This window comes from Dipodomys merriami, unplaced genomic scaffold, assembly GCF_024711535.1.
Source record: "Dipodomys merriami isolate MVZ:Mamm:240054 unplaced genomic scaffold, mDipMer1.0.p SCAF_1, whole genome shotgun sequence".
NCBI classification, from domain to species: Eukaryota; Metazoa; Chordata; class Mammalia; order Rodentia; family Heteromyidae; genus Dipodomys; species Dipodomys merriami.
The window spans coordinates 6223149-6233992 of NW_027202270.1; the positions used below are offsets into that span (position 1 = coordinate 6223149).

The following is a 10844-nucleotide window of genomic DNA, read 5'->3' on the forward strand; positions in this document are numbered from 1 at the left end:
TTCTAGAGTGTCTGAGATTGAGTCAAGTCAGAAATTCTGGACTCCTTACTTTGTGAACCACCAGTGTTCTTTTCTAGAGCATTCCTCTTACTCTGGACTCACTTTGCTCCTATGAAACAAGGGAGAATAATGACTCATGCCTGTCCACCCTTACTGCTGTGAAACCTTTCAATAATGGAAAAAGACAAATTCAGGAAATCTTTTGGGATCAATGGCAAAAAAAAAATGCACATGAATGGAAAGGCACCACTGCAGCTGAGTACTAGTGCTTATGACACTCAAAACACCTTAAGAGGCCAGATGGTGTGTGCTACTGCCACACACACACACACACACACACACTCTTACAATGCTGGGGATGTTGCCTAGGCCCTCACATGCATGTGAAGGACCATTGCTCCATACTCCAAACCTCTCCTACTCTTTTGTTGTTTTGTGTGTGTGTGTGTGTGTGTGTGTGTGTGTGTCTGTCTGTCTGTCTGTCTGTCTGTCTGAGTACTGAAGCTTGAACTCAGGGCCCAGGCACTGTCCCTTAGCTTTTTCACTCAGGGATGGTGCTCTACCATTTGATGCTCAGCTCTACTTCCAGCTTTTTTTACTGGTTAATTGGAGATTAAGAGTCTCAAGGACTTTCCTGCGAACTTTTGATATGCAGTCCTCAGATCTTAGTCTCCCTTAAATGAAGAGAGCTCTTTCAAAGCTGTCTTGACTGCCCTCTTTCCCAGAGGGACTCATAAAAGGGAAGATGTTTCCAGAGGGACAGGACCATGCCCAGTTAGGAGCATTGTGCAAACCATACTCCTTAGGGCTTTCAAATGACTTGGAGGTCAAGAATGCTTGGCTGAAGTGAGGGCTGTGCTATGTGGAAGTGTGGTAAGTGCAAAGATGAGCCAGCCAATGCCACACGGACGGTGACCCCCATTCCCTGATCACAGCCCAGCCCCAACCACTCCAAGACTCCAGCTCCATATTTTATTTCTCCCAGATCTTCTCAGGCCATATGGTTACCTCCCAAACAGCCCATTGGAGCCTCAGCAGCTGAAGAACACCATGTGTAAGACAGCACAAATATACCTCTGCTGGGTCCAGCAGCAATTAACTGGTTCAGTTTGGTGAGGGCAGGTAGGGGCGGGGGTCTCCAGGGAATGGCAGGGCTGGCACCCTGTTGTAGTGGGCCATGAGGAAGATGCCAGCGGTCCCACAGATGAAGAGTGAGAGCATAGCCAGAAAGCAGACCCGGTCCAGCACACGGCCCACTAGGAACCACTCCTCGTTTCCCTGCACATGGGAGGGCACAGGGGAGGGAGCGGAGGGGATGATCGGCAGGGCCCTCAGGCTGCCTGACACCCTCTTCCATGCTCTAGTTTCCAGCAAGCCTCCATTCTCTTTCCTTGAACTGTTTTCCCCAGGCCCTAGCCTATCTTCTTCCATGATCCTTGTCCCCAATTTCCTTGTCCCCAGCTCTGCTTGTCCCTTCTCACTCCCTTTGCTGGACACCCCACTCACCCTACCCCAAGATACTCCTTCCAGACCATGCCAACCTACACTGTCAAAGTGATTCTGCTGGTGTTGGGCATGGGCCATGAGGTTGCAGGCATCCACACAGGCCTGGATGGCGGGGGCAGCTTGTTTCAGGCTGCCACAGAACTGACTCTGCCCGGTCTCTGGGCCTTTTTCTGATGGGGCAAGGTGTGGAAGTAAGATGAAGATCAGGAAGAGCAAGTGGCCTCTCCTTAGAGTTCCTGGCCCCTTTCTCCCAAATCTGGACCCTTTCCCAGAGCTCCTGCGCGTTGCAGCTCCCCGGCATGTGCCTGTGTGTATAAACGTCCCCCGTGGCAGCCCAGGCCTCACCCAGCTTCTCCAGAGCAGCTCGCACCAGCCCATCGCGTCGCCGCTGCCGGAAGAGGAGCTCGCTGCGGGGCAGGCAGAGGCCCCCCTCCTCCCCCGTTGGCATGGCCCAGCCTGAGGAGAAGCCGTTCTGGAGCTGGGGCCGGATGTCCTGAACAGCTGCTGGGGCCAGTGGGCGGACATGCATGCGCAGCAGCTGCGGCAGGAGCCGCAGGAACACCTGTGGAGGGCAGGCTCCCGTTGGCTGAGTTTGGGCAGCTAGAGTTTGAAGCTAGAGGTGGGCATAAAAGGCATGAAAGCCTTACACAGCCAGGGGAGGCAGCATGTTCAAGGTGGCAGCTGGCCCCGGGACAGCTTGGCTTTTCTACCCTGTGAAAGGAGCATGGGGTCCCAAAGGCACTCGTTACAAACACAGGTGTGCGTACGTGCGTGCGTGCGTGCGTGCGTGCGTGTGTGTGCGTGCGTGCGTGTGTGTGTGTGCGTGCGTGCGTGTGTGTGAACTCAGGGCCTGAGTACTGTGTCTTAGCTTTTTTGCTCAAGAAGGCTGAGCACTACGACCTGAGCCACAGCTCCACTTCCCGCTTTTTTGGTAGTTCACTGGAGATGAGTCTCATGGACTTTCCTGTCTGAACTGGCTTTGAACTGTGATCATCAGATCTCAGCCTCCTGAATAGCTAGGATTACAGTCATAAACCACTGGCACAGATTCTTGTTTCCATCCAGTGACCTGAAGTGGACCTAGGAATCTACTTTTTTTTTTTTTTTTTTTGGTTGTGGGGCCTGAACTCTGGGCCTGGGCGCTGTCCCTCAGCTCTTCAGCTCAAGGCGAACATTCTACCACTTGAGCCACAGTGCCACTTCTAACTTTTTCAGCTTATGTGGTGCTGAGGAATTGAACCCAGGGCCTCATGCATACAAGGCAAGCACTCTACCACTGAGCCACCTTCCCAGCCCTGGAATCTGCATTTTTAACCAGAGCCCTGGCTGTCCGAGGCAGAGCTCACAGACTCTAGGATCAGAATCTTACCTCCTTCACCTTCTGACTGAGCGACCCTGGACAAACTACCTAACCTCTCTGTGCTTCTCATCTGTTAAATGGAAATGTTACTAATTACTTGCTGGAGTTTTGGGGAAATTAAATAAGTTAATATTTGTAATCTCCCTGCCACCCAGTGGGTACCCACTCTGTTCGTTCACTTTGGCACATGCCTGCACGTTCATACAGGGTAGGTTTGCCACCAATTTCATATAGAAGAGGAAGACGGCCAGGGATGGAGTGCAGAGGGAGTCACTCCCCAGAGAGTGGGCGGGGCAGAAGGCTGCCCACGCGGGAGGGGGGTGACTTGCCTTGCGAACGCCTCGGGCCATGGAGTGCGTGTGTGGGGACCTCAAGGACACGTTGAGCACGACCACGGCATTCACAACGATCAGGATGGTCACCACCATCAGGAAGGTCAGGTATCTATTGGTCGGCAGGGATAAGCTGGTACCCCAGATGCACATGTCACCGGATGCCACCCACCCTTAACCACAGTTCCCTTTGGATCAGTTGATGGAGAGCTAGGGAGGTGGAGGCATGGAAGGAGGCATGGTGGGGGAACGGAGCAGGGACCTGGGGAGGAAGCTCCGTGGCAGGGCACTTGTTCTGGAGGCTGGGAAAGGAGGAGGCAGGTGGGAGACCCAGACTTACTTGCTGATGAGTGGCACGGCCTGGGAGGTCTCAGGCACCTTCTTGGCCACGAGAAAGAGGAAGACAGTCTGGGCCAGGAGCACGTTGATGGCCACTGTACACTTCTGGCCACCGGCTGCCCATGAGCAAGAGTCTCTCAGAGGGGGTCTTCCCACCCCTGGCGTCCCTCAGAGCAACTGCCCAACCCATGAGAAGCCCACTGTCCCAGTTCTGGATCGCAGTGCCCCCTTCCCCCCCCCCCCCCCCCCCGGGCAGGGCCGGCCCTGGCCTCCCAGGAACCCAGGTACCCTTGGCAGGAAGGAAGTAGATGAGGATGGCGACGGAAGAGATGAGCACACAGGGGGCGATGATGTTGATGACGTAGAAGAGGGGCTTGCGCTGGATGAGGAGGTAGAACACCACCTTCTGGTGGCCTGCCTCTTCGGCCGGAGCCTCTGTGTCCAGCAGCATCTTGGCTGGCCGGTGCTGGATGGCCCACTCCCCGTTTTCTGTGGGGGTGGGGGCACAAGGGATGAGTGTGGGCAGGCCTGCGGGCAGGGGGCAGATGATGGGTGCCCCAGGGGGCAGCAGCAGAGGGACCTAGATTGGATGTTAATTCTCCACCTTTCGTGATCAGTCATCATCACAGGAGAAGTGGGGATTCCATCGGATCTCCCTTTGTATTCTTTGAGAAAAGCTGTCTGGATAGCCCAGGCTGGCTTTAAACTCCCTATCCTCCCCCCCTCGGCCACCTGAGCGCTGGGATGACAGCAGTGCACCACCTGGCTCTTCATCGAATCATTTTGGAAAACTTAAAGCTAGAGTTTTCATTTAGAGCTACGCGGGAGGGATGCGGCCCTTGTTTGGCCTTGCCTCCAGAGCGACACCTAGTGGGAATGCTGTGGGGCTGCCAGGGAGCCTCTGGGAGCCAGGGAGCTGCTACCTGTGAAGGCCTCGGGATCAATGAAAATCCACTCGATGGTCTGCCCGTCTTCCTGGCTCAGCTGCAGGTTAATCTCACTGGTACTGTAGGTCTGGGACCTGAGGGCCCGGAGGAAATAAGGATAAACTGCCGCAAGGGAGAGCCACCCGTGAGGTCACAGACATTGGAGGGCAGGGGTGAGCATCTGGCTTTAACAAATGCAGCCCTGAACTTCTGAGGCTTCCATAAAGCTTTGGTGGGAGAAGGGAAGGAAAGAAGAGGGGAGATGAGGGGAAGGGAAGGGGAGGGAAGGGCTAGGAGGCTATCAGTTGATGCCATCGCCTGTCCAGAGAGCCCAGGGCCACTCTAGCCCTCCCACTGATGAAGACCACAAGGTAGAAAACACATGCCTGCCACGAGAGGACCTCTTGAGCCTCAGATGGAGCCAGGTCCCTAGCCTCCAGGTGACTCAGAAAACTCATCTCCCACCTCCACCCAGGTGCTGCTTCGCCCTCCCCTCCACCAATGGCCTCACTGGAAAACGAGGGAGCAGTTCTGCCAGTCAAAGGGGAAGTAGGTGACGGAGACGGAGCAGGCCGAGCGGAAGATGGCAGGTGGCAGCCAGTAGATACAGCCATCAGGAGACACGAGCAGGTTGCAGTAGAGGGCCACTTCGAAGACGCCGTCCACACTGTGTGCAGAGGCCAGACTGAGACCCCACAGCCGCAGAGCAGTCCTCTGCCTGCAGGAATGGGCGCCTGGGGACACCAACCCTCCGGTCTGCTACCACCCCCTGGTGGATCCACCTGGAGCTACCACTGCCTCCAGCAGTGGACAGCCTCCCTGGGGCTCCACCTCCTAGTTTTGCTTCTCTTCGAGGATGATCCTTTGTGGCATCAATCTTGTCTAATACTGTTAAGCTTTCAGTTCCAGATAGCACCCAGGGAAGCTGCATAGAGCGAAGGGAGTGGCCCCAACCCATGGCCTGGCTCAGGGGGCAAAGCCAGGACAGAGGGAGGGGCGTGGCCTTACCAGATGATCCAGCCCAGGGGGTGGAGCCAAACTAGAGGGCCCAGCCCATGGTACAGAGCCAGGCTGAGTCAGAACCTACCCTGGGGCCCCAGCTCAGCCCTAACGTCCCTGATCAGCACCCTCCGCGCCTCTGTCTTTGCCCAGGGTCTCCTAGTTCTGCTGGTCCTGACCCTGGCATCTCCCCTCGTCCACCCGCTCTGTCCACACCCGCTCCTCACTTGTTCTCCAGCACGATATCTGGGCGCCACACCATGGTGGATGGCACCCGCAGCACCCACAGGCCTTCGTATTCCCCAGGGTCCCAGCGGAGGCGATAGTCACACCACTGCTGCAGGGGTGAGGGCCGGGAAATAGGCCAGGCTTCGGTACCAGCGTGGCAGGCCAGCCAGGTGGCCCAAAGGGCTGGCCAGACGACTTTCACAAGGGGAGCCAGGGCCCTTGATGACAGGCAGAGGAGGGTGACAGGGAGGCGTCTTACCATCTCAATCCAGACGTTGGTGGTGAGCGCCTCCTCTCGCTCATTCTGGGGGTACAGGAGGGAGGACTAAGCTTCCGGGCCTTTCCAACCCTATCCCCACTGGCCAAGAAGGAACACAAGAGGGCCCCAGGCTCTTGAGCCTCGCCTCACACCCTCCTCCCTTGGGGTTCTTCTCCACCCGGAGTGCTGGACAGGGTCTTCCTTCCCCTCCCGCCCTGCGGCTCACCAGGGAGATGAGGTTGGTGAGGGTTAGCTTCAGGCTGACATTGACCACGTCGGAGTCTCGCTCCGCCGGCCTCAGGAGAGGATCGTAGTTGCGCATCAGGTCAGCGAGCAGACGTTCCTCCTGATTTCGGCCCTGGACCCCTGCAGGCAATAAGAGAGCCCGGGTGCGTAGAGGTTTTGGGTGCCAGGGCTAGGGGAGGCCCATCAGCCTTCCAGAACCTCCATCCCCTGAGGCCTCGGACCCTTACTCCCCCAGGTCATACCCAAGAACACAGCCAGCAGCGGCAGGAGCAGCCGAGGCCTCTGGATCCCATGCATGGTGCCTCTGCTCTCTCCAGTGACTGTCCCCAGGTCCAGCGCAGAGATGGGCTGGGGTATCATGTGACAGCCTACCCTCCTGCCCTGGCCTGCCTGAGCCCCACCAGCTGTCTGACCACAGCACTGTCAGCTGTCCCAAGATGTGCACAATGTGGGGCTCAGATTACCTGGGCAGCCAGGGGAAGAGGGGCCCCTTCGGCATCCTGGTCCCAACAGAGACGGCCCAGCCCCCAGCCGCTCCCGGACTCAGGGACTCAGCATATAGCCAGGGACAGGTGGGTGAGGGAGAGAAGGTGGGGACAAGGAGACTGGGGCTGGGGCCGATTTGGCTCCTTCGGCCTGTTCATTCTGGCAGTTGGGGTCTGGTTAGGTATAGAGAGGGTAGTCATGTGTGGTATGTCCGAAGGGCTCCTCAACGGGGCCATGATGGAGACCCCAGCATGTAGCAGACACAGCCCAAGGCCAAGGATGTACCCAAGCTGCTCATGGAACCCATGCATGGCCCGTGGGAGCAGGTGGATAAGAATCAAGACCATGGAGCCAGGCACTGATGGCTCACACCTATAATCCTAGCTACTCAGGAAGCTGATATCTGAGGATCAAAGTTCAAACCTAGCCCAGGCAGAAAAGTCTGTGAGACTCTTATCTCTAACTATCCAGCAAAGAAGCCAGAAGCGGAGACCCAGCTTAAGTGGAAGAGCACCAGCTTTGAGCAAAAAGCCAGGTGAGAGAGCACAAGGCCCTGAGTTCAAGACCCAGGACTGGAATGCATGTGTGCACATGTGCGTGCCCATGCAACGTCAAGACCGAATCTCTTAGAGGCACATGAGAGGGCCAGAGGGTAGGCAAAGCTGGAGAAGGTAGATTGTCTGCCTTGCACTTTGTGATGAGCCACGCGAGAAGCTGAGACTTGGGAGCCAGGTTCTGCTGCTGGCATGTCTGTGCTCAGGCTGCCTGCCTTCTGTCTGTCTGCCTTTCTATCCATCCATCCCAAGTGGACAGGTCAGAGTGTGTCAGCACATGAACAAGAACAACTCAAGAGCCCATCAAGTGGTAGGGTCTTGGGGACAAGGCAGTAAGAACCTTTTGATTATTGAAAGACAACACAATGTCCCCGTGCCTCATGACTGGGGTCTGTGGAGGTCAGGCTTGGAACCCAGCCCCTGAAGGGCCTCAGGTCCTGCCTGTCTTTCCATGACCCCGAGAGTAGAGGCATGCACAATGCACGCCATCGGGGGGAGGGGGGAAGGCAGTAGTGACACCTGTCCTTTCCAGTCATTTCTAATGTCAACCTTTCTTCCACTGAGTTACCCTGTGGATGGTTTGTCTGCCGCCCTTGTCAGTCCTATATTAGGCAGCACGGTTTCCTCTAATGGCCCCCAGGCCCCTCCAAGCACCCAAGAGAAATCCTCTTTCCCTGGAGTTTCCAAAACCAGCAGCTCCCCACTGGGGATGCCTGACCTCTCCACGCAATCCACCAGTGTCCCCAGATGCAGTCTTCCACCAAATCCCAGAGAAACGAATCCAGCTCTTTATTCCCATCGAAGCCCACCTGCGCTCAAGACTAGTGATGGCCTTTATGGTGAGCAGAGGAGGTGAGCCTTGGCCATTCCTTCCCCGCAGTGGCTGGGAGGAAGCGCAGGGCATGGAACCTGCTTTCTGTAGTGATGTGAATTGTGCCATCTCCTTCTGGGGCGATTCCCGTTCTTGACACTCTCTGCTCCAGGCTGGGAGGTCTCCTTTGTTACCTCCTGTTATGGAGGCTGGAAAAGCCAAGTAGAGTCATCTCTCAGTATCAGCAGGGACAGTGTTTTTGGACCTCCCCAGATACCAGAATTTCTCCCGTCTCCTTGTATAGAATGGTGTAGTATTTGCATGCTGTGTCTGTGGTTCTCCTGCACAATTGAGATCAGCTCTAGATGGTTTATTTTTATTTATTTATTTATTTATTTTTGGGTCTGGTCATGGGGCCTGAACTCTGGGCCTGGGCACTGTCCCTCAGCTCTTCAGCTCAAGGCTAGCGCTCTACCACTTGAGCCACAGCGCCACTTCCAGCTTTTTTCTTTTTGCTTATGTGGTGCTGAGGAATCAAACCCAGGGCCTCAGGCATGTAAGGCAAGCGCTCTACCACTGAGCCACCTTCCCAGCCCCTCTAGATGGTTTATAATCCCTACTAAAGTATAAATGCTATGCAAGTAGTTGTTATAGTATATTGTTTAGAGGATAACAGTCCAAACATGTCTGTATAGGCACATTTTCCCCATATATATACATATATACATATATTTATAGATATTGTGTGTGTGTGCCAGTACTGGGGCTTGAACTCAGGGCCAGGGCACTGTTCCTGTGCTCTTTTGCTCAAGGCTGGCACCCTACCACTTGAGCCACAGCTCCACGTCTATCTCTTCCTTAGTTAATTGGAGATAAGAGTCTCAGTTTCCTGCTCAGGTTAACTTGGAACTGTGATCTTCAGATCTCAGCCTCCTGGTTAGCTAGCATTATTGGCATGAACCATCAGCGCCCAGCTCCCAAGTGTTTTTGATGTGTGTCACCAACACGGGGGGCTGACTATATTTACTTCCCAGGCTCCCTTGCAGACGGAGGTAGCTATGTGCTGTGTTGAGCAATGGGATGCCTCAAGGCGTCATGGAAGACGTTAGCTTCTAGAGGAGAGGCTGAGAGCCCTTTTCTGCCAGGACACAGATGTCATCTGTGGAGCAGTGGTAACCAGTTCCCAGCTCATGGCAGCAAGCGTGAGAAATGAGGCCAGTGTGCTGGACAGGAAACCAAGAGCCGGGTCCCTGATGGCTTTGTTGAATGAACAAGCCAGTGAAACCATCGCTGCTTCTTGGAGTCTTTCTATATGAAAAAAAGACAGTATTGTTTGCTTAAGCTGTGGTTTTCTGTCCTTCCAGCACTGTGTTTTCCTATTGGATTCCCTGCTCGGTGAGCGGGTGGGCAGCCCTGTTGGAATGGAGTAAGTGAAGGCCACCTGTGGCTGGGTGTGACATTTTGGGAAGACCTGCAGCCACCTGTGTTGGTCTTGATACACCAGAGTCGTCCCTGGAGGCTGGTTCACAACCCACTGCCAACAGCGCCACCGTGTGGCAGACAGTGGCAACGAGCGTGGTGGAAGGTCCCAGCTGCCTGACCCCTCCTGTCTCTGCGGGCATGGCAGGATGAATCCAGAGATGTCCTGAGCTCCCAGCTCTGCAGGTTTCCCTGTTCCCAGAGGAGCACTGAAGATTTGCATCCTGAAGTTTTGGGCACTTCATACAAGGAAGTAGAACAACTTAGGATGATCTTTTTTTTGTCAGTTGTGGGGCTTGAACTCTCGGGTTGGGTGCTGTCCCTCAGCTCTTCAGCTCAAGGTGAGCACTCTACCACTTGAGCCACAGCACCACTTCCGGTTTTCTAGCGGTTTATTGGAGATAAGAGTCTCACAAACTTTCCTGCCCGGGCTGGCTTTGAACCACGATCCTCAGATCTCAGCCTCCTGAGTAGCTAGGATTACAGGCATGAGCCACTGACACAGCTAGAGACCCATCTTGCATAGCCCAGGCTCACCAATGAGGAATGGCTAAGTAATCATTCCTTAAATTTACAGGATACAGATGAGCACCTTTCCTGCGACTTGCAAATTCAATGTTACTGCACCAGGTGAGCCAGAGTATCATCCACGCCTCGTGCAGATCAAGAGCCAAGAGCCAAGGGAGGCAGCTCACCCAAGGTCACACTGAGGAAACACACCTCTCAAACTCAGCAAAACAACAGACATTTATTCTCTCACAGTTTCTGGGGGTCCAGAATGCAGGAGCTAGTGAGCAGGGCAGTGCTGGGCAGTCTGGACTCTAAGACTTCCCCGGGGCCGACGTCTCATCAGGAGACCCCAGTGGGAGTGAGAGGACTTGCTTCCAAGTCACCCGTGTGGCTGCGGACAGGAGGCCTGGCCCTGTGGCTTCTCCATGGGCCTCAGCAGCTCAGCTGGCTCTCCTGAGTGCCAGCCGCTGGTGTAAGTGCCAGCGAGCAACCGAAGCCGCGTCTTTGAAATGCCATGCCGCCCCAGGCTGCGAATGGAGGCGGTGAAAACCACATCTCCCAGCTCCTGCCGCCTCCCGCTCGGGCCCCTGGGATGGAACCCAGGGTGGGCTTCAATTGGATAGGGTTGCCAGAGACAGTAACTGAAAACACAGGTGCCCAGTGAAATGTGAATTTCCTACCAACCATACCTCGGAATACACAGGTGCCAAATGTTGTACCGCAACCCTCCTTTGGGAAGGAGGAGGAATACGTGGGGTGGGGACCTTTTTCGGTGCCGAGTAGTCCTCTGGGATTGTGTGTGTGACCTC

At 55.2% G+C, this 10844-nt stretch overlaps 1 protein-coding gene across 1 annotated transcript; it reads right to left on the bottom strand.

Annotated features, from left to right (window-relative positions):
- Window positions 1–965: 965 nt before the first annotated feature.
- On the bottom strand, window positions 966–6501 carry Chrng (cholinergic receptor nicotinic gamma subunit). Its single transcript, XM_070021752.1, has 12 exons — window positions 6438–6501; window positions 6176–6315; window positions 5950–5994; window positions 5690–5799; window positions 4975–5130; window positions 4461–4558; window positions 3826–4026; window positions 3539–3653; window positions 3196–3310; window positions 1852–2068; window positions 1546–1676; window positions 966–1278 (listed from the first exon to the last, which is right to left on the bottom strand). Exons 1-12 carry the CDS (start codon window positions 6490–6492, stop codon window positions 1105–1107), a joined length of 1557 nt encoding a protein of 518 aa, XP_069877853.1. The 5' UTR covers window positions 6493–6501; the 3' UTR covers window positions 966–1104.
- Window positions 6502–10844: the final 4343 nt, after the last annotated feature.

Bases quoted from the DNA above. Each gene is read 5' to 3' on its own strand.
- Chrng (XM_070021752.1), bottom strand. From the start codon at position 6,492: ATGCATGGGATCCAGAGGCCTCGGCTGCTCCTGCCGCTGCTGGCTGTG. The intron at 2,069-3,195 runs GCAAGTCACCCC...TGCCCTCCACAG, and splicing joins TGGCCCGAGGCGTTCGCAAG to GTGTTCCTGCGGCTCCTGCC. The intron at 1,677-1,851 runs GTGAGGCCTGGG...TTGCCCCATCAG, and splicing joins AGCTGCTCTGGAGAAGCTGG to AAAAAGGCCCAGAGACCGGG.